The sequence below is a fragment of the Colletotrichum lupini genome, chromosome 7, assembly GCF_023278565.1.
Source record: "Colletotrichum lupini chromosome 7, complete sequence".
In the NCBI taxonomy this organism is placed as follows: domain Eukaryota; kingdom Fungi; phylum Ascomycota; class Sordariomycetes; order Glomerellales; family Glomerellaceae; genus Colletotrichum; species Colletotrichum lupini.
The window spans coordinates 1,084,211-1,107,631 of NC_064680.1; the positions used below are offsets into that span (position 1 = coordinate 1,084,211).

Genomic DNA, 23,421 nt, shown 5'->3' on the forward strand with positions numbered 1-23,421 from the left:
ATAAAAAAAAGCCTTTTAGCGGCCCTTTAAAAGATTTCTTTTTTTTTTTAAAATCCTCGTTTTTTCAGCCTTTTTTTAAGCTAATAATAACTCTAATAAGAGGTCGTAAGACTATTTTAAAATAGCCGCCTTTTTTTTAAATTAATTTCTAAGATTTATAATATTCTTAATTTAATATTATTAAGACCTCTAAATCCCCTCCTTTTTTATTAAACTATTTTTTATATTATATTCTTAAATAATATTTAAAAAGTAGTTAAGGGAGCTATAAAAAGGTTACTTAAATCGTAGGCTTAAAGTTATACTTATAAAATCCTCGTAATAATAAACTTTTTTATATCCTATAAATCTCTTAGCTTAATAACTCTTATAAAGTTACTTTTATTACTAAATAAAAATATTTACGTTTAAAAATCCCCTTTTTTAATTACGTAATACTCTTTTATATTATAGTATTAAGCTCGTTTATTATACTAATTAATTAAATAAATAGTTATTACGTAAGTATTTCTTTTTATTAATTTAATTAGTTAATTTCTAATCGTAGGCCGGCTATAGAAAAGTCGTTTAATAAAAAAGCTACTCGGGGTAATAATAAAAGGCTAGTTACTTAAGTAATTTCGTTAATTAACGTAATTTAATATAATAAACGTCGACCTCTCGTAAGTAATAAAGGGCTATAATTACTTAATTCCGTATAGTATTTAAAAATCGCCTCCTTTTTTATTTACTTCTATAAAATTAATTAATACGAATCTCTTATCCCATATAGTATTAAAAAGTCGTCTCTTTTATATAACGAAATACTTTACTAATTTATAATAATAAAATTTAATTACTAATTAATATTAATATCCCTATTATAAAGTAATTAGTTCGAACTATAATTAATAAAGAGATTAATTAAATTATATAAATATCTACGTAGTAAGTATAAAAAGGAGGTTCTAACTATAGGTTAGGCTAGCTATGATAATTATAAATAAGGCCCCTAATTAGCCCCTGTGCAGTTGGCTGTATGCCGCGGTCGAATTAAACTTCTAATCCGACAGTAAGGTTCACTCTCACTTCGTAAAAACCATGAGCCAAGAAGCTTACGAGTACCAATAAGTAGTGTTGAGAAGTTAATTTTTATCCATGACCAGTTCAATTTACGTAGCCATGGGTTCATAATGTAATTCGTCCACAAATGGCTGCAACACGACTCGTGTAACATGCCAACTCCGTCCTGAAGGAGTTACTATCAGTCAAAGTTAGGCTTTTCTCGGAATCAAAAGCAATATAGGTTGATGATTGTTCTCCTGAAATTTGTACATAACGCCACCTTTCCTCTGATCGGCAAGACCTAGTAGGAAGGACTTCTCAACCACCACTATCATTTCATATCATCTCAGCCACTTGAACAATCAGTCCAACTCGCAAATCAGCAACACGATCACCATCCTCTAGTCCAACCATTCAAAATGAAGTTCACTGTCTTCATCACTGCCTTCACCATCATCAGTGGCGTAGCTGCAAAGGTATTTCCGAATCACTGCGCAGCAGAGCTTTTGCTGTGAGCTATTTGGTGTAGATACAGTGCTAATCCGGTATCCAGGACTGCTGCTGCAATGTCCTGCCCGCCAACAGGTGCGATTGCAAGGATTCGTATGCCGACAACGTCAACTGCGACGAGATCTGCCGCATCAGGAACAGCTTCAGCTGCTAAGTCATGTGAGATACGTAATGGTCCGACACCAGATTGAACGATTGAATTCCTAGACGGACGTAAGGTTAAAATAGATCCAAAGCGGGAAAGCAGGATGCTTTAAGTCGACCCACCCCCTTTTGGCCACCCCCCCCTTTTGGCCACCCCATTTCTCCATCCCAGCCACCGCATTAAAACCCTACCCACGATTTTCAAACTACTATAATAATTATAAAAATCGTCTAAATATAATTCTTTTTTATATACTTATTTATTAATATATAATAGTCTAGTATACTAAAAATAAAGTTATTCGGGCTCTTAAGGCTATTAAAAAAGGTCTCTTAGTTAATTAGGCTTTAATTAAGTTCGGAGTTCTAAAGTTAACTTTTTATAATTATAAGAGAGGCTATTAAACGAGGGTAATAGTATTCGTAGACCTCTAGAGGCTTTTTTTATAATAAAAAGACTAGCTAGCTTAGTAAGCTCGTATTTAATATAATTTAAATATTATATTAACTTATAAATAGCTTATAAAATTCGCTAAGTAAGTTCTAAGATCTTAGAGGGATATAAATCCTCTTAAAAAGAGATAAATAGACGCTTTTTTAAAGAGGAACTTATTAATTAAAGTCTAAAGAAGTCGTATTATTAATTTAAAGTATTTAAATAGGGCTATTACTAATATAATTAAATTATAGTTTAGATTACTTAATATACTAGAGATTAATAATATTAAATAGGTTAATAAGTATAATATAAATAAAATTAGTATTTTAAAGAGTAAGGGATTTAATAGCCTAGTTTTAAATAAAATAAAAACTATAGTAATATAAAAAAAGGAGCTTAATTCGCATACTTAAGTATTTATAATTAAGTATATTTTTATTAATAGTTAAGCTATTAAACTATTAGTTATATATAAAGAAAAGTTAGTATAATAATAGTAGTTTCTATTTAAACTTAACCTTTATACTAATTAAGAGTTTATAATAATAAATAATAGCTAGACGATTAATAAAACTACTTTTAAATAGTTAAAAATAGTATTCTTATTATAAACTAAGACCCCCCCCCTTAGGGGGCTTAGTATACTTAATAAGCCTTAACTATTAGTTTTAAATAACTATAGGAGTTATATAATAATAGAATTTATATAAGAATACTATAAAAATAATATTTATTTACTATTCTTATTGCTATATACTTCTTATATCCTCTAGCTATTAAATATAGCTATTTTTAAACTTATTAAGTCTAAGTATAGGAAGGAGCTTAGTAAGGAGGATATAGTAAATAATTTTATTATTATTAAAAAGTAGTACTTTTTAAGCTATTATTAAAAAGCTCGTTTAGCTAGTTTAATGTTATTAAATATATAACATAAGTAGAAAGTAATTAGATTATATCCCCCTAATATAACTAGACTATTTACTAATTTAATAGTCCTACTTAACCTAGTTATACTAACTAAAAAGACCGCAAATACTAAGTAAGTAATTAATAATATTAAAAAAGCTATTAACTAAGTATTAGTGGCGTTTATTATTAACTAGTTAATACTTAAGAAGGCTAGCGAGCTTTGCGATTAGTTAAAGTTATTTATAGAGCTTAGTTTAGACTATAATACTTAATAACTACTATTTAAAAAAATAAAAAAGGTATTTAGTAAGTAGGCTTACTATTTAGTAATATTTTAGTACTATATTCGAGTTTTAAAAGCTAAAGTTAACTAATTAAAGCTATAGAAAAAGAAGAGTATATTAATAAACCTAAATATTAAGTTCGTAAATATCTAGGATATATAAAGAGCTTAGGAGGACTTTAATAACTATCTAATTAGTCCTAGTCAACTTATAAGGGTCGAATTACTTAAGGAGAATAATAACTATATTATTATAGTAGTAGAAGATAATTAATTAATTGAGTATAGTTAGTAGCGATGTTTTAATACTATGTTTTAATAGGGTAGCCAAAAGGGGGGGGTGGCCAAAAGGGGGTGGGTCGACTTATCAGATCGAGTTTACGTTATATATCGGTGCCAATACACTGCCTACATCGTTTATGCAGCAACATGGCTTCCACCATGTGACAGGTGTCTAGAGTTGCTCTTGCAAATGAATTTTGGATAATGTTGGAGAAAAGCGGCCCATGACTATGTTGCGTATTGGTAGGCGTGTCTGTTAAATCCGTCCGCTTTTCTGAAACGAGCAATACAGATCACAAAATGCTGTAAGTGTGCTGCCTGTTATCGCAGTTATTTGACAGATAAACAGCGGAGAAGATAGGCTCACTGACCTTTGAGAATGCGAGCCCTTTCCGCCTGTCTCATGAACGCTTTAACGCCTTGTATTGACCCAAAGCGGCTCGTAGAGTGATTGAAGGAAGAAAGTGCAAAGCCGAGACGAAGAAAAGAAACCATGTACAGACTCAGTTATAGTTTAATTGAGTTCAATATGTTTGCTCCGGATCCATTGGACGAACGGTCGCTCACTAGATCTTGGCGGGTAGCAACCTGAAGTAGCACAAGGATCGTGTTGTTACCTTCTCTCGGAGGCTTCACTCCGGTTCCGACCCTGAAGGCAGGATATTCGTGGAATATGACCCCACATATTTCGCCAGTGGCCGGAAAGACTTTCTGATATTAGGAAGATCTTGGAAGTTCCTTCAAAGCGTCCGTGAATGCCGAGTAAGCGACCGCCGGCAAACGTTATGTGAGAAGCGTGAGTGATGATATGGAAGTTACTTAGATGGCAGCTTTATTTAAGAAATGGTCGGCCGGCCGATGTTGAGTGATTGAGATGATTGAAGTCTAGATAGACAAGTGTTTCGAGACAATAACTTCGGAGTCATACTATTACAAGTCGCCATCACTGCGGAGAATGAAGTACTCGCCAGCCGCTCTTCTCGCTGTGGCAGCCGCTTCGGCCGAGGCCCACTGTAAGTCTGAATATCAATCACACACAACTCACAAAAAACACAAAGCCGGCGCTGCACGTAGAATGGCAACACGTGCGCAAGACGCTCAATTTCTACACCAACGGCCCGGCCGACGGTGTATCGTCGACGCAGATTCGCTGCTATGAAGCAGACGCCGCTGACCGCGGCACGGTGACAACGCTGCCGGTATCGGCAGGCTCAACAATCGGATTTGCGGCCAACGGGGTTGTAGGACACCCGGGACCGGCGAGCTTCTACATGGCCAAGGTGCCGACCGGCCAAACCGCGGCGACATGGGACGGCAGCGGGGCGGTGTGGTTCAAGATCTACCACGAGAGGCCGACTATTACGAGCAGTGGATTGGAGTGGGCTTCTACCAGTGAGTTGTTTCCAATTTTCTGCCTTCTTTTTTGTTGTATCCGGAACAATATGACGGAGAAGAGACTCGGAGAGTGGTGAAGCAAATGTTGGAAATGGGGGAAACAGGGCAGAAAAGAGGAGAAATGCAGAGACTAGAAGGCTTTCTGCGGGTTTCAAAAGAATAGGGACCCTCCAACTTTTGTGGAGAGTGTGTGAATCGCGTGCCCGCAACAGATTCCCTTCGCATAGGGCTGATTCAGTGATTTGTGGGCTCGTGGGGGGTTTTCTCGTCAGTTGGACAAGCAAAAGCTAATTATGAACAACGTCACAGACACTCAAGTCCTCTCCACCAAGATTCCGGCGTGCATCCCATCAGGCGAGTACCTCGTCCGCGTCGAGCACCTGGCGCTCCATGGCGCCGCCACGGAGGGCGGAGCGCAATTCTACCTCGCATGCGCGCAGGTTTCCGTATCCGGGGGCGGGAGCACCAGCCCATCGGGTCTCGTGTCGTTCCCGGGGGCGTACAAGTCTACGGACCCGGGGATCCTGTTCCAGCCGTACTGGCCCACGCCGACGAGCTACACTAACCCGGGACCGGCCCCGTTCAGCTGCTGAAAAGCTTGTGAGGGAGATGCCGGGATCCCGGGAGCTCGGGAGGCGAGGACCGGGGTGGTTTTTGGGTGGTTTGGGTTATTGGGAGGGTTCCACTTCCCGTCGCAGGGACCGTTCATCCGTCTGATGGTTGATGGGACGTGATGGTGGTCTAGGCTGGGCATGATTCGGCGGACTTTGATTCAACTGATTTCCAAGTTTTTGTTGGGGTTCACCTCAATAGGAGACTACGTACCTTACACTATCACACTGCCTATGTCATTCTGAGCCTGGGGCATGATCTGAGAGTCTCGACCATCATTTCCCCTCTTCCCCCGGTTGCCCCAGGAAAGCCACCCAAGCCACCTGGAGTAGCGTAGGTCGCCGGATTGGAATGTAGCGGAGGTTTCCCTCCTGGCGACTGGCTCATGGGCTATTTCCAGCATATAATCTGGCGGACTAGCGCGGTGCCGTGGCTGTTTGGGTTAGGTCCGCGCGTCCCGCTTATGGTTAGGGATGGTCCTGGGATGTTCTGGGATGGTGAGGGATGAGATGTTCGGCTGGCCGCCACAGGGATGCGGGTGATGTCAGGAATTGCGGGGATTTGTACGTCATTCACGCGAGAGGTGTGGCGCAAAGCTTGAGATCTTCATCGTGCCCTTCTTTCTCTCACTCGTGTTTCCCTCGCTCTCTCACTCGATGATGTCTCTGCTCAGTCACACCACCCCCGGCCCGGCCACGTCGCCTGCTGTTTTGTTCTGAGCTCCCGTAATTCCCATCGCTCGATCGTTTTCAGTGCCCATTCATATTGAAAGTACCTTACTTACCTAATCCCCCCTAATTACGTCTCCGTGGTCTGGCCTGATTCCCATCCGTGATCTGCATAGATCTACAACCTAAGCTCACCTCCTACAAGTACAATTCACGCCGAGAAGCTCGATACCTCCCTTCCCCGAGTGCTACCCTGTTTCCACATTCCCATCATCTCGTCAAACCCATCTACACCTATCGAAATTGCGACAAAACTCACCTTCTGGAGGCAACACATGCTCTCGTCACAGTCGATTAAACAGATTACCAAACCCTTACCGCACCCCTATCGAAAGATATCATGATGAAGATGAACACGGTCACGATGGATGAGTACGGAGCTCCGTGCTTCCCTCACGAGACCCTTCTCACCCCTCCCGAGTCCCCCGAGCTCAAGCCTCCCGAGGTCCCCGAAGTCAAAGAAGCTGCTTCTGGCAACACCACCAGCATTCCCATCCGCAAGAGCAGAAGCCCCTCCTCCAAGAGATGGAATGGCGACGGCAAGGGAATCCAGGTCGATATCGGTGCCCGCCTGCGCGAGTACCTCGACTGCCTCAACAACCGCAAATTCGATGTCATCGGCAACCACCTGGCCGACACTCTGATGCGCAACAACCGCAGCCAGACACGCGAAGAGCACGTCGAACGTCTTCGATCGCGCGTCGAGGGCCTCGCGAGCTTCAAGATCAAAATCGACACCCTCCTCGTCGACAAGAAGGCCCAGGCCGTGGCCGTGCGATACATCAATCGCGTCACACTCGCCGACGCAATGATGGATGTCGATCCCGTCGGCGCGACATACGAATTCGACGAGCAGTGTTTCGTGTGGTTCGACGACAGGGGCAAGATCTCGCGCATGCTTACGCTGCAGGATAACGACGGCATTCGCCTGCAGACACCCGAGGCCGCGACCACGCCACGCTTCTTCATGCGGAGTCTTCCCGCGGAACCCATTGATCTGGCGGCAACCTACCGCAAGTACGTCGCCAGCATCAATCGGCGCAGCATGGTCAGGGAGTTCCCTCGCTACTGCAAGAAGGAGCTGCGACACAACAACCGCGTTCTCTCGGTGCAGGACTACGCGCGCAGCATGCAGTACAGCCAAGAAGCGATTTCAGGACTGTGGTTCAACATCCAGGAGTTGCTCGTCGACGAGGAGACGCAGCAGGTTGCTGTGAGGCTGCAGATCTCGGGGACGCCGGTGCAGGAGTTTGCGGACGCGAAGCCGAATGGGAAGAGTGTCAAGTTTCACCAGCATTGTATGTATCGCTACGACAAGGGCAAGATTGCCCTTGTATGGGCGGCGATGGAGCTTGATTCGTACCGCAGACAGTTACAGGAGAAGCCTGGTGACAGGAGAACGTCGTCCATGCTAGGCATCAACTGAGCTCAGAGACACAACAACTTCAACAGGGCTGTATTGTATTATTAGCTTACGATTTGACGGACTTTGGGTTTACTTTGGAAAGACAGGGGCCGGAAAGGTTCGGAGCGTGGCGCTCTGACGCTGGGAGTTTTGGATCTTTCTGGGTTCAGGGTCAGCTTTGAGATAATTGTAATACGCGGTTGCTACATGGCAACATATCTCCCCTGAAAGAATTTAGACACGATTCCTCGGTGACAATATACACACAACCTACTATTTCATATCCAACTGCAACGGAGTTAGCAACGGGAATATCGTCCAGATGATATTCTACTAAGTCTCTAAATTAGCATATCCGCTATCATTCGGTATCATCTCAGGTCACGGAGTAGGTCATAACACCGGGCTGCCTAACGATGCCAGATCACGAGAGCCCTGAATGTTAGACAAATTCCTCAAATGAGGAGACTTGCACAAAAACAGCACGTTGTCTTTCGATCTTGATTGACACCACGTCACAGCAGAGTGTTGGGCAAGGGACCGCTATCTCATCTACTTGTCAATCGTCTGTTACCATCATTTATTCAGCTTCATGTCGCGCTTAAGCGGTTCTTTTGGGATTAAGTCTGCCGTCTTGTGCAGGGATCAATGCCGGGCAAATTTAGGCACGTTCATCCACTTAGTCCTACCTCTAATCCTTAGGACGCACGTTATGCTGAGATGTGTATCTTGCCGCAGATTTTCTTCTGCGGCATCCGATCGACTACGCTCCAGTGCAAGACCGAGTAGGAAGCCGCGTCCCTCTCTATAGATACTTTGGTATCTGCTCCACCTCCCAAAAGCATCCTCTTGATGTTGGGTCGGTCGCTGGGAATGACTTCTGTCAAAGATGGATAGATCTACCTAAGTATTTTAGGTGGGTACATACCCTTTAGGAACCTATCGCTTGGGCACCCGTCAGCTAAGATACCGTGCCGAGATCGAAGCATCATTGTGGGAAACGTGCCATACAATGCATTGAGTTCAAAGTTCTTTACATAAGCCAAAGGGGTTCACAATTGTTTAGGCTGCCGCTTGCTATATAATTACACCGAGGTGTCGTGGTAAAAGCAGTTGCTGTCAATAATATGAAGCACGATATCACTCGATAGCAACGCGATATAGTCTACTAAATAAATATATTAATATCCCTATAACGGGGTAGTTAGTTCGAACCGTAGTTAACGAAGAGATTAATTAAACTATTTAAATATTTGCGTAGTAATAAGAAAGAAGTTCTAACTATAAGTTAGACTAGTTATAATAATTATAAATAAGGCCCTTAATTAGCCCCTGCGTAGTCGGCCGTATACCGCGGTCGAATTAGACTTCTAATTTAATACTAACTTTCTCTTTTTTTTATTAATTTAATTACTACGGTTAGAAGTATAATTCGACCTCGGGCCCGTTTATTAAGTCGTTTCCTTTTCTCCCTTTTCTTTACTCTTTTTATATAACCTATCCCTTTATTTATATAATAACTTTTCTACTATTTATAAATTACTCTAATCCCTTATTTAGTACTATTTTTATAAAAGCGTTTACGAGGTTATTTTTATTATTAATCTAACGGATTTTAAATATTTTACGCCTTTTATACGATTACTTAAGGGCTATAATATTAATTATAAGCCTCTTTTTTTTTTATTCTTAATTTAATAAGGTATTTATATAGCGAGTAAGAATCGGTATAAATAACTATTAAAATAAATAAAAGGCTAATTTAATTAGTAATCTTCTTTAGCGTCGTTAGAATTACGTAAGAGAAGTTAACGCTATTAACTATATTATAAACCTCTAACGCTAGTATATTTCTTATTACTTACTTATTTTTATTTAATAAATAATAGATTATATTATTATATATAGTAAATTCGCTCTTATTTATACTCTCGTTACTTAGGATAATAATATACCTTAATTACGAAATAAGGTCGTTATTATTTATAAATAACTTATTAATAAAGACGTAGAGCTTACTAATTATAAGGTCGATTAGGTAGTAAACGAGACCTTAATCGAAATTTATTTATTATTACTTAAGCTACTTATTAAGTACTTTAACGTCTTATTTAGTTAAATTTATAGCTTACGCTACCCTAATATAATTAAAAATTACTTTAAATTAATAAATACTTATAATATATACCCCTCGCGCGAGCTTAGTTTTATATTACTTTTTAATATTAATTATATTTAAATTAACGAGGTTAATTTTCTTATTTTACCCTTTTTATTAAAAAATAACGGTTTTTTTTTTAATTATAAAAATCTTATTATTAAATACTAAGGGAGTATTTATTATAAGGACCTCTTTTAGCTTCGTTACGAAGCCCGCTTTTTAAAGCTCTTTATCCTCTTTTTTTATAAAGTTAATATCGAATAGGCTTAATATATTATTAGTTTATATTTTAATAATCCTAAATTAGTTACTTTTATACTTTATAATTAATAAGCACGGGTTATATATAAAAGTAATTATTAATAATTAATTAATATAAAAATCGTAGTATATAGCTTATTAATAAGTGCCCGATTCTGCGAGCCTATATAGTAGCTTAAGTATTTTAATAATCGTACTTTCTAAGTACTTATTAACTATCTCTTTTAGTAAATAGGCTAGGATTTTCTTTATAAGCCCTATAGCTAATTAAATATAGGCCTAAGTAATATTACGGCTCTAAATCTTATATCCCTTTTTTTATAATAATACTATTAGTATTATTATTAATCGTTAGCTATAGCGCTATATAATAAGTAATTATATAAGTAGTATTACTTTTTTAACGTTATCGTACTCCTAAATTACGTATCTAAACTTCTTATATAGCTAGGGTATTCTTTTTTTTTTTAATTTTATGAACTATTCGTAATTTAAATATATAGAGGCTTATATATTTTTTTAAGTTATATAGGATAAATTAATAGACCTTTTAATTATAAAAAGTATTTATTTTAATAAAATCTAATCTTTTATACGGCTTTTTAGTAGTTATAATTATACCTTTTTTATATAGTTTAACTACTAGCTCGAAATCGGCTTTTTCTTTTATTATATAAAAAGTATTAATTACCTCGTTATTAATAATAAATTACTACGTTAAGGCTTACTATTGTAGTTTTTTACGACGTCTTATTAGTAATATTAATACTTTTTTAGTAATTTCCTCTTCCTCGTCGTTTATTAATACTATTATAATAATTTCGTTAAGGATAATTTCCTATATTTCTACTACGGGTTATATAATTTCCCCTAGCTCTTCTTTTTTTTATAAGTTAAAAATTACCTCGTTAAGATCTATATAGTACGGTTTAATTACTATAATTAATACTTTAAATAGCTAATTATAATTTCTTATAACTATATAAAAGCGCTCGTTAATAGAAATTAACTTATATAGCCTAGCCTATTATTAAGTAATTTCGCACTATACTTATATATTTAAATTTAGTAATATATTTAGATTATCCCCTATATTAGGCTTATTATATATAATGATTACCTCGTTAATTTACTTTTTTATACTTACTTCGCGCAGTATTTATATTATTTTTTTAATTACTTAGGCTCGTTAGCTTATACTTAGTAATAGTAGCGAGGCTAAGGTCGTTTTTAAATATACTCTAAATACTAATAGTATTAATATAAGTCCGTTAAGCCTTATAATATTGTTATAGTATTTAAGTACTATCTAAAAGCATTTATTATTAATAAAATCCGGATTTTCCTTTTTAATCATTCTAAACGCCCTTTTTAACTACTAATATACCCTCTTTACTTTTTTAATATTATAGTGCGCTTTAATAAGTACGATTTTTAGTTATATACCGTAAGCTATTATATTATCCTTAAATTTTATTAACTTAAAGCTAGTACTAGCGTCGGTTTTAATACTATCTAGCGGTCCTTAGTATATATTAATCTAGCTTTTTCGTAAGACTACTTATACTATTTTTATTTATAAATCCCGGAGGAATTGCCTTACTTAGAAAGATATAGCTACGTTAATTATATATAGTACTAACTAACTATTTAAATAAAAAATATTAACAACGATCTCTTAGTTAAAGTTAAGCTTATTACGTAATTTAAACTTAAATCTGCGTAGGCTCTGCGTATTTATTTAGTATTAATAATATACTTTTATTAACTACTTTAGTACCCTTATTTTAATATTATTATTATTTAATTACTTTAAGAGGTTATATAGCCTCATAACTAACGGGTACCCGAATCTCTAGTATAGTTTTCTAAGCTTACTTTTTATTAAGTAATTAATTAACTTCGTATCGTTAGTAAGCTTTATAAATATATACCCCTATTATTATTTAACTATTTTAAAATACTTACCGCTAGAGATTTTATGCCTTATATTATTAAATATAATACTTAGTTAATTTATACTTTGTAAATATAAGAGAAATAGGGTATTAATAAGTAAAATATAGAAAGTTATTGTTCTAAAGTACGTCTCTATTTTTATTATACTTAGGGTAACGATTTCCTTATTTAGGCCGAAACTAATTTTTATAATATTTATTATTAATATATTAAGCGTTATTAGCGTAATCTTTTATAGTACTTAGAATTACCCTTTTTTTTTAATTAACTATTATAATACCTTAGTATTTAGGATAATCCTATAGAAATTATCTAAGCCGTACTTTTCGCTCGTATAAAATGCTTATATAAGCTTAGTATTCGAGGGATTTAAGTAGTATAAAAAGGACCCCTCTAGCTACTCTTAAATATACTTAGTACTATATTCCTTTTCTTTAGATATTAAAAAAAATAGCGTCTTCTCCTTAATTATTAAGAAAATAGGCTTCGGCCCTATTAAATTCGCCTTTTTAGCTACCTTTATATCCGTTATTTAAAGGACCTTCTTTTATTATTTATAAATAAAAGCTTACTTATTAAAAGCTTCCGCTACTCTTTATTTATTTAGCTTTATATATTTTCTAATAACTAACGGGACGAAAAAAAAATAGTTAATATTATTAATTTCGTTATAATCTAATTTATTAATATAGGGGGTAAGATCTTCTTTATTTTTTAAATCTCTTATAGGGGGTATATACTTTAGACTACTACTTTAACTACTATTATTAAGTTCTATACCCCCGGATTTTCTTTTATATATAATAAGGAATTAATTAAACTAATAAAAGCTAGTTTTATTATTTACTACCCTCGACTTTTTATATTATTTATATAATTTAGTATGCTCTTTTTTAAAATAGTTACTTAATTAATATCTATTCTTTTTATAAATATAATATTACCTCTTTTATTACCCTACTTATAAATTAAATATCTACTTATTTAATAAATCTAAGCCTCTTTATTAGCGATTACTATATCTAGCCTCTTTTCCTTTTTTATTATACATTTAATTAACTTAATATTATTAATAAGGGCCGTTATATACTTAGAAGTAGGTTTAGTATAGTATTTTTATTTTAATATTAAAACTAGATCTTAGCTTTAAGTAGAGCGTCTCGTAGTCTTTAAGTACTTAGTATAGGGTTATTTTTACTTTTAGTATATACTAAACTATAATATAAAAATATCCGACTTTCCGCTTATTTATCCCCTTATTTAGCTAGGTTTTTACTAGTTTATTAATTCGATCGATAAGCTCTTTAAAGATCTTTACTTATAATTTACCCTTTATTATCTTAGTTATAAATATAAAAGAATTGCTCGTAGTTTAAATAAAAGCTCTAGGTTCTTATTATAAGTCTCAAAGCGGCTTCGGATTATATTAATTATACTAAAAAAGTCGTTTTAATTAAAATTACGTACTACTTCGTAATAGTAATTAAAGGCTTTACTTACGAGTATAATATTAATTACTAAATAGTACTAGTATTCCCTAATTCCGACTTTTTTATAATAATTATAAAATATCGTTAGGGTTTTTTATAAAACCTTATACTTCCCCCTAGAGTATAATTTCTTTTTTTAAAAAGATCTTTTTAAGGTTTATAAATTACTTCGTATTTACTATTAGATTTTTAATATTTATATATAATCCCTGCGTTATTACGTATTATTAGTAACTTTAAGTCGTTTACCTCTTTTTTTATTAACTAATTAGTGCTAAACTTCGTATTAATAATAATAATAAGTTATAGATCAAAATAAGTAGAATTATTAATTATCGTACTTCTAGTACTATATTTTGCCCCGGTATATCCTTTTATAATAATAGATTTCCGTTAGTAATTATAGAGAGGAAATTTAAGTCGTTTACTTTTTTTTTAAATTCGTTAAAGCGATTATATACTCTATCGACCTATACTTAGTTCTATAATACGAATTCCTTTTTTATAATTATTATTACTAGTATTTTATATAGCTCTTATAATTATAATTACGCTAGTAATACCCCTTATTTATAAAGGAATTTATTAACTATTTTTATAATTCTTAAGCTTATACTTACGAACTATTCGTCTAGCTAGTAACTAAGGTCGTTTACGATTTTATAAATAAGGGTTACCCTTATAGCCCCTTTTTTTATAAACCTTAGTTAAATAAATAAATACTACGTTAATTTACTCGCTATTAAGCTAATTTATAATTTTATATATTTACGTCCCCTAATAATTTAGGTTAATATTTACTTACTTATAAGGGATTAGGATTCTATTTAGGATCGGGTTTTATCTTTTTTTTTCTTTTTTTTAACTCGCTAAGGGTCGTGCTTTAACTTATACCCGTATTAGTAGTTACTAGCGTATTTAATTTTAATAAAAGTATATTTAATCTGCGCATTAGTTATAATAAATCCGTACTTTTATTACTTAACGAATTTATTAAAGTCTAAAAGATTCTCGCTTCTTTTTACTATCTTATTACTACTCTCGTTTTTATTATTTTTAGTAATTATTACTACCCTTTTAAATTATTAATTATTATACTTACTAAGATCCTCTTTTTTATTTAATATAAAAAGGTAGGTTTTAATAGTTCTTTTTAATAATAATAGTAATAAACGTTTATGTTATTATAAAAAAATATAATAATTAATCTTCGGATCTTTATTAGTTATTAATTTCTATTATCTTATATACTTCTAGCTTCCTAAGTCTCGTACTCTTTATAATCTCTAAATAGCTTCTTTTTTTAACTTATTTTTTTTAAGATAGTATTTTATAAAAATAGTTAAAAATAGATACTAGGTAGCCTATAAAAGAGTTATAGAGGCTATTAAGAACTATATAAGCTATTAAATATAATTAATAAAGTTAAGCCCTCTTTTTTATAAAATCGTAGATTTTAAAAACTTATTAAAAATACTTACTTATTACTCGTACGTAGTAGGGTTAAATACTTTAAAAATCTTATTTTTTATAGCCTCTTGGTACCCTATTTTATATCTTTTAAGTAGTCTTTTTTATAACTTAATTATAACTAGGTAATTATTACTTATTAGCGATCCCTTTTATTATTTAATTAACTTTTTAAAATTAATAATTTTATACTAAGAGTTAGTATAAAAAGAAGCCTTTTAGTAGCCCTTTAAAAGATTCTTTTTTCTTTCTTTTTAAATCCTCGTCCTTTTAACCTTTTTTTAAATTAATAATAACTTTAATAAGAGGTCGTAAAACTATTTTAGGGTAGCTACTTTCTTTTTAAATTAATCTCTAAAATCCGTAATATTCTTAACTTAATATTATTAAGACTTCTAAATCCCCTTTTCTCTTATTAAACCGTCCCTTATATTTTATTTTTAAATAATATTTAAAGAGTAGTTAAGGGAGCTATAAAGAGGTCGTTTAGATCGTAGGCTTAAAGTTATATTTATAAAATCCTTATAATAATAGACTTTTTTATATATTATAAATCTCTTAGCTTAATAACTCTAATAAAGTTATTTTTATTACTAAATAAGAATATTTATATTTAAAAATCCTTTTTTTTAATCGCACGGTACTCTTTTATATTATATTATTAAGCTCGTTCGTTATATTAATTAATTAAGCGGGTAGTCGCTATATAAGTATTTCTTTTTACTAATTTAACTAGTTAATTTCTAATTATAAGCCGGCTATAAAAAAGTTATTTAATAAAAAAGCTACTCGAGGCGATAGTCAAAAGCTAGTTACTTAAATAGTTTTATTAATTAACGTAGTTTAATATAATAAACGTCGACTTTTTATAAATAATAAAGGGCTATAATTACTTAATTCTATATAATATTTAAGAATCGCCTCCTTTTTTATTTATTTTTATAAGGTTAATTAATATAAATCTCTTATCCCGTGCGGTATTAAAAAGTCGTCTTTTTTATATAGCGAGATACTTTACTAATTTATAATAATAGAATTTAACTACTAATTAGTATTAGTATCTTTATAATAAGGTAGTTAGTTCGAACCGTAATTAATAAAGAGATTAATTAAACTATTTAAATATCTACGTAGTAATAAGAAAGAGGTTCTAATTATAAGTTAGGCTAGCTATGATAATTGTAAATAGGGCCCCTAATTAGCCCCTACGCAGTCGGCCGTATGCCGCGGTCGAATTAGACTTCTAATCCGACAGAACAAGAGTAATAATAAAGCCCTATAATATAATGTGCAGCCGCTATCATGTTCGATCTCAATGGAATTTCGTAGAGGGGCGTTTAATAGCTAGAAATTATGCTCATATCCCGATCATTTCGATATCTCTACCCCATTAGTAGCACCTTAAACGATATGATTAGCTTAGACATGGACAGAAAGCCAAAGACCCATACCCAGAGCCGTTTTAATGCTGCCATAGATGGCAAACTGGCCAGCGGTGAGCCCACCAATCATAAATAGACGTGCTGGAAGCCCAGAAAATGAGCCACGGACTCCGAGCTCGCCCGCAATCTTGTAAAGACGAAACGCGGTACTTTCACCAGGCAATCCCTTTGTCTTGTTGATTTTGGACAGCATGGTGTCAGCTGGTTGCGAGATAACAGCCGCGGCACAACCTGATAAGAGACCGGATCCCATGTTAATTATGAGCTGGGTAGTGCCGGTTTTGGAGTTATCGAGACGGGCGAAGAAGAACTCGGAAATCTTTTCGAATGAAACAAATTTGGTAACGGTGTATGGAACTCTTTACTAGTATCAGTATGTGCAGCTACCCTCCCCGAGAAGTAAGGTCATGAAACACAGCTTACTGTTTGAATAAGATGGGGCCGAATCCGGAGTAAAATGCACCAACACCCTCTTGCTTCAGAATCTTGCTAAAACCACCTACCAACCCGTGGGCGAAGCCAGGCACGGATACGAGTCTAATGCGAGTAGCTTCCGCGGGACAAAGTGTGACAGCAGAGCAACACTCAGCACAGGCTGCCGAGATGGAGTAGACTGCAGTACGGTTCCTTCTTGCTTTCTCGAGCCCAACGATCTCAATTGATTGTTTCTTGAAAAGTTCATACAGGCCAAACTTGACGCCTCCTTGGATAAAGTAGCCGGTGAACGTCGGGCCCAGACCTGTGAGTAGAGCACCGACACCTTCATTGCGTATCAGTTGGCGGAAACCAGCGATCATACCGCGGTTATAAGTTGCTGGTTCAAGTTGGATCTTCGTCTTGACACTATGGTATTGTTATGAGTCTAGCATGTGAGAGAAAAGGTGATAAATGACGTACACATCGACGGGTGTGAAGACAGCGTGAGTTATGGAGTAACCCAAAGCGCCAGCAAGCGCGAATCGAGCATATAGATCCAGTCCTTCTGGCTTCTGCATGTTGGCTTGAGCCTGAATGGCAGGATATGCGGCAGCCATTGCGAACTTTACGAGCGTGAAGGATACGGCCCCGAGAGAAGCATGTGTGTAACGAGGTGGAACGATGAGGGAGAACATCATTAAGAAAACAGTCTCATGGGACGCATGCTATGACTCGGCGGGTGATACCGGGTTGTCTCGGCGAGCATTGAACGCCGTATATTACTGTCGCCGATTCCCCACTAGACCCCGACCGGGTACCTTGATCAGCGGCCGCACATAACATGGGAAATCCGTCTCCATACAAGCCGGAAGAGATATGTAACCGGCCGACATATAACTTCTCCTTCCTCTCTTTTCCTGCTGTCCGCTTGTAGGATTATTGCGACAGCAGCGTGGCCTCAATTGTAGGCATACCGCTTTCCCCCGGCCGACGAATCTTATCGGTCCCCGGGTTCCCGGAGGTGTGGATCCCCGAGGATCCGTCAGATACAGCGAATCAAAACCCTTCACTCGGTTCAGGTGGGTCGCAGCTCCGTGCGTCGCTTGATATTGCCCGGAGCTCTCGGTCGATGGGGCTTCCACAGCCGGAGGGGTTATCGGTGGCATATCGCAGTTCACTATCATTTGCCGAAGCAAGCTGCATACGTTTCCTTCGTGGTTTTTATATTTCCATTGCTAGCAGACTTTGGTAAATGCTCTGACCTCCCAAAGTATGCGATCTTCAGAGTCTATGGGCAGAAGTAAGTCGGTGCTGAAGAGCAAGAATGATTGATCGGGTCCGAGAAGGTCAATATATCGGCGCACGTCAGCTTTCTAGAGCAAAAGTGAAAGACCAATATCTCTATCATTTTATCGAGACTTTTCCATTCAGTTGATTCGGGTTCCCGCGGGCCTACGGATAGCTAAGCCTCAGGATCCACCGGCGAATACAATCTGCGGACCTGGGGCGATGGAAGGATGACAAGCACCCATGTCAGCTTATCCTGATTGGTGCAGGGATGGCCTGATGCTGATTTCCCCTGAGTCTTGCATGCCCTGCACCTTCGTTTTTGCGGTCAGTTGGCGATCGCGAATGTCATTGAGGAGTGGAAATCCAACACATAGGTCGCTGTGATGACTTGCAGTTTGCGAAAGGTACTTGGCATCCACCCTGATGGAAGCCTCTAAAGTTCAGCCCTATTGTCCCACGGGCGGCTTCAAGATGCAGACACACAGTTTGCCCTAGGGCAAACAAACTTGAAAGTTGGGAAATGCCTGAGATCTTAACGGCCGCCAGTTCCAAGATCCCGCCCGCCCAAATGAACATCCCTGCATTCCCGCCGCCTTGTCTCACCGCCCCCTGCGAGGCGCGAAGAAAGGGTCCAACCTGCTCAGCTGGCAGCTTTGGTCTCGCCCTGTTGGGGGAAGGGGGCCGCCGGCAGGGGAATATTGTTACTGTTACTTCTTTAAGCGACTCGCGCTTATGGGCACTTTCTCAACAGTTTTGTCACACAACTTTCTGCTCGAGAAACACACTGTTTGATTCCTTTTCGCCTCGGCATCTTCTCGTGGAAAGCTGAGCTGAGCTGAGCTTCGCCTCGACTGCGTGACAAGGACCATGATCGAACCCACCACCGAGATCGCGCATACGAAGCGCGCTTCGCCTGTCGCATCCAGGGCGCCCAGGCTTGCTCACTCACAAAAGTTAAAGACCATTGACACGAGCCGGAGGAAGAAGCTTGTCCAATGGCTCTTTGACAACCAGACAAGTACGTCGCGAAGAGTGGAGGGAAGCTGACCACATCTACCGATGCCGTGCATCACACCCATTCATCCTACGAGTCAATGCTGACCTGAAGTTCTCTAATTGAACAGACCTTGCCTTCCATACAACTGCCCCTCTACTCCTCACACACATCTGCATCCCCGCGGCACGTCCGTATACATCCAAGTTCATCAAACTCTCATATTACAACACGACAACCGGCAAGTATGGCGCCGGCCACGACGACCTCTACTTTGTCGCATTCTGCGTGGTTCTCCTCATTGGCATCCGAGCCGCGCTGATGCGCCACGTTCTTGAGCCCCTCGGCCGGCATTGGGGCATATCGAAGAAGAAGGATGTCGCGAGGTTCTCAGAACAGGGCTCGATGCTCACGTACTACAGTGTCCTATGGCCAGTGGGAATGGTATAGTAGATTCGCATTCTCACCTCGTGGGCATATTGTCAACTAACCGGCGAGTTCCTAGTACCTCTATTGCAAGGCGCCATACTACCTTAACATGAAGGAGCTGTGGAACAATTGGCCCCAGCGAGAGCTCGGCGGGTTGATGAAGGGATATATCATGGTACAATGGGCATACTGGGTCCAGCAGGTCATCTCAGTGAATATTGAGGCTCGGCGCAAGGACTACTGGGAGATGATTGTGCACCATGCCATCACCATCTCCCTCATTGCCGCATGCTACGCGTATCACCAAACCCGCGTTGGTCATCTCATCTTGGTCTTGATGGACGTCATTGAGTTGATCTTCCCTGTCAGTCCTCCTTGAAATAACGTCACGCACCAAAGCACCTGCTAACAGTCCCGACAGCTGGCCAAGTGCCTCAAATACATCGGTTTCACAACCCTCTGCGACGTTATCTTTGGCGTCTTCCTCTTGGTCTGGGTCTGGACGCGTCACGTATTCTACCTCATGACCTGTTGGAGCGTCTACTATGATCTGCCCCGATCTCTTAAAGAGCCATGCTTTCGAGGCGCTCCGGGCAATATTGAAGGCCCTTTCCCGGCACCTAAAGAGGGGTGGTCCCACCTTCTCGAACCGTTCAAGGACCCCGCGGGCACGGTATGCTTCACCGACGGCATTCGGTACGGCTTCTTGACTTTTCTCCTTGCACTTGAGCTTGTCATCTGCGCGTGGTCGTTCTTCATTATTCGTGTCTCAGTGAGAGTGCTCAAGGGGGCTCCCGCCGAGGATGTTAGGAGCGATGTTGATGACGAGGAAGAGGAGGAGGAGAAGATCGAGTATGAGGAGATCGAGGCCATTGAGGAGGATGTTGGCGTGGAGTCTATTGACCTAAAGGCTTGGGACAGGTCGCCTTCCCGGAAGGAGTCTTCGAGCTCTAGGGTGAGTGGCGTTAGGACGCACAGCGGCCGGAAGGAGTTGCTCAATAGAATCGGGTGCGAGAAACAGATTGATTGAGGGCTGCGACGATGATACGCTACATTGGCTGGCCAAGACTCGCAGACACAATAGACTCCAATTCTCCAGTTCATGACATACAACTTGCTAGATTTCTACTCTGATACTCGTGTTATCCACCCATTCATATCGTGAGACTCTAGTACGTCTACATCAAAGAGTAGCGATTCTCTCTTCTAAGTCCCAGTTTTTACGTTTACCCTCCACTACAATGGATAATCAGTTCATAAACCACTTCCGTCGAAATTGAGTAGTTTCAGAGAGGTCTGGTCCCAAAGCACCATTTTCTGGAGGCGATGTGCAGCTCCAGTCCCCTCATGAACCGGGACAGAGTGAGACCCGCTCCATTCGGAGCAATATGACGACATAAACCCTCCGATTCGGAGGGTAAAAAACTCGTACGCGTCTCAATTCTCCAGCTCGACCCTCTCCCCCTTTTCCATTCCTCAGCCTCCCGCAACAATTCTATTATCCGCCAGGGTCTGGTGGGGATGGCGAATGGCAGCCACCGTTGGAAACGTGGGTCCATATGCTGTGATTGGAGGCTGCCGAGACATGGACATTCGCATGTTCACCGGACTCAGCTGAGAGGCTTCTCAACACAGAACTTCGGACTTCACAAACTTAGATGCAACTATACGAATGCTCGCGGAGCTGAAACCAAAGCTCGTAAAAGGCGCGCTGTATGAGCTGTACATATATCCCATAAATCTTCGATTACTATCAAAGGACTCCGTCTCCGTCCTCCAACGGGATAAAAGCTCAATCTTCCCCTTCTGGACTTCTGCTGACGCCCCCGTTTGATTAATTGTGAGCCACACACACCGACCAACAGTAGCCCCTGCATTAAGCTATCCCAAGACGGACAGCTCTCTAGTTGCGCCTGGCCTGCCTGTGTTCGGGACGCCCGCTCAAATTATTTGATCCCCTAATGATCTCCAGTCTTGCGACTCTTTTTCTTTGCGCATCGTGGAGGTGTGAGACGCGGAATTCTGAAGACAGACCTGCACCCAACCTTAACTGTCTTGATCATTTGGATCAATGATCGGAAGCTAAGGTGTCATTTGACAAGTCGAATTCACCATTAGGACGACGACCAAACGATCGCGACGACGAAGCACTTCACGAACTCCCGCCGAGACCCAAAATCCCACGATCTCTTGCAACATGGGCGCAAACTACATGGAACTCCAGCCAGGCGCTCAGGTCCCGCCCCAAATGTTGAAGAGCCGCCAGACAAAAAGCTACTCGAAGCGCAAGAAGACAAGGGTATTCGCTCTCCTGCGCCGTCGGACCTGGGCGTTCCCCTTGTTCCTCACGATCGCGATCCTCTCTCTCTACGCCGTCAATCCGACCAACTCTAACCCGACGTACCACTTCATATTTCCCTCCTACAAGCTCGACGATGACAGCGTCGGGACAATTCAATATGGCAAGGGACCTTGTGACATCGCCTTCGTTGCCTTCTACACAATATTCCTCACCTTCACCCGTGAGGTCTGCATGCAAGAGCTCCTGACACCCCTCGCTCGCGCATGGGGCATCAAGTCCCGCGCCAAGCGCGCACGCTTCGCGGAGAACATGTACACAGCACTCTACGTGACCGTCATCGGGCCCTGGGGTCTCCACGTCATGAGCCGTACGCCAGTGTGGTATTTCGACACCCACGGGATGTATGAGGGCTTCCCGCACCGCACGCACGACGCTAGCTTCAAGTGCTACTACCTACTACAGGCAGCGTTCTGGGCGCAGCAGGTGGTGGTGATGGTGCTGGGCTTGGAGCAACGGCGCAAGGACTTTCATGAGCTTGTCGCGCACCACGTCGTCACGGTTGCGCTCGTTGCGCTGAGTTATCGCTTCCATTTTGCGTATATGGGTATTGCGGTGTACATCACGCACGATATCAGCGATTTCTTCCTGGCAGTGTCAAAGTCGCTGAATTATCTCGACAACAAGCTTCAGGGGGTGTCGTTTGGGGTGTGTATCGCCGTGTGGATCTACCTCCGGCACTACATCAATCTGCGGATTCTCTATTCTGCGCTGCCTGGATCCGAGTTCAGTACCGTTGGGCCATATGAGCTGAACTGGGAGACTGAGCAGTATAAGTGTCCCCTGTCAAACTTCATCACCTTTGGCCTCTTGGCTTTGTTGCAGGCACTGAACCTGTTCTGGCTGTATTGCTTACTGCGCAGCGCTTACAAGTTTGTCTTCTTGGGGGTTGCCAAGGATGATAGATCGGAGGATGAGGAAGTTCCCACAGCTCAGCGGGTCGTTCAAAAGGAAGGACATGTAATGACAGCGTCGGATGTGTCATCCCACAGTCTTGATGAATCCAGGCCTCTATTATCGCAAGACTCTGTGCAGCAGAGAAGGCCTAGAAAGGCCACGACATAGTCGAGGTGGAGAGAAAACAAGCAGTCAGACAGAGTGGAAAATTAGCGCGAGACTGTTGAAGGTTCGCACAACATGGCATGGAAGTCTAAGTGAGCAGATGAAGTACGTATAGTTGTTGACCCCACTAAGGTTTGGCTATGTGATACTACGTTAGGCGGAGGTCGGTGAAACCGTAATTCAACTCAGTACTGGCGTAAAAGGGGGATGTTTTAATCTCGAGACTCACAATGATGATATGCTTACACCAAGTTGAAGGGAAGGCATGAATCTCAAAACATGGAAGACCTCTATTACATAATGGGTAGTGTGCAACAGTACGATGACACCAAT

At 39.2% G+C, this 23,421-nt stretch overlaps 4 protein-coding genes across 4 annotated transcripts; 3 read left to right on the top strand and 1 right to left on the bottom strand.

Moving 5' to 3' along the window:
- Positions 1 to 4,569: 4,569 nt before the first annotated feature.
- On the top strand, positions 4,570 to 5,602 carry CLUP02_13353 (glycosyl hydrolase family 61; the record flags this gene model as incomplete). Its single annotated transcript, XM_049292292.1, has 3 exons — positions 4,570 to 4,599; positions 4,673 to 5,006; positions 5,319 to 5,602. The coding sequence occupies 3 exons, from the start codon at positions 4,570 to 4,572 to the stop codon at positions 5,600 to 5,602; spliced, it is 648 nt and encodes a 215-aa protein (XP_049149438.1).
- A 1,087-nt stretch (positions 5,603 to 6,689) lies between these two features.
- CLUP02_13354 (SnoaL-like polyketide cyclase) lies at positions 6,690 to 7,775 on the top strand (the record flags this gene model as incomplete). Its single annotated transcript, XM_049292293.1, has 1 exon — positions 6,690 to 7,775. One exon carries the CDS (start codon positions 6,690 to 6,692, stop codon positions 7,773 to 7,775), a length of 1,086 nt encoding a protein of 361 aa, XP_049149439.1.
- Positions 7,776 to 16,514: 8,739 nt separating this feature from the next.
- CLUP02_13355 (uncharacterized protein) lies at positions 16,515 to 17,571 on the bottom strand (the record flags this gene model as incomplete). The annotated part of the gene is made up of 3 exons (XM_049292294.1): positions 16,515 to 16,896; positions 16,961 to 17,380; positions 17,435 to 17,571. The coding sequence occupies 3 exons, from the start codon at positions 17,569 to 17,571 to the stop codon at positions 16,515 to 16,517; spliced, it is 939 nt and encodes a 312-aa protein (XP_049149440.1).
- A 64-nt stretch (positions 17,572 to 17,635) lies between these two features.
- Positions 17,636 to 23,091, top strand: CLUP02_13356 (TLC domain-containing protein; the record flags this gene model as incomplete). Its single annotated transcript, XM_049292295.1, has 19 exons — positions 17,636 to 17,728; positions 17,758 to 17,832; positions 17,889 to 18,033; positions 18,099 to 18,168; positions 18,226 to 18,254; positions 18,428 to 18,486; positions 18,539 to 18,568; positions 18,639 to 18,648; positions 18,730 to 19,030; positions 19,108 to 19,262; positions 19,369 to 19,673; positions 19,744 to 20,031; positions 20,089 to 20,622; positions 20,752 to 20,828; positions 20,952 to 20,995; positions 21,035 to 21,266; positions 21,303 to 21,495; positions 21,575 to 21,672; positions 21,786 to 23,091. The coding sequence occupies 19 exons, from the start codon at positions 17,636 to 17,638 to the stop codon at positions 23,089 to 23,091; spliced, it is 4,044 nt and encodes a 1,347-aa protein (XP_049149441.1).
- Between the last annotated feature and the right edge of the window lie 330 nt (positions 23,092 to 23,421).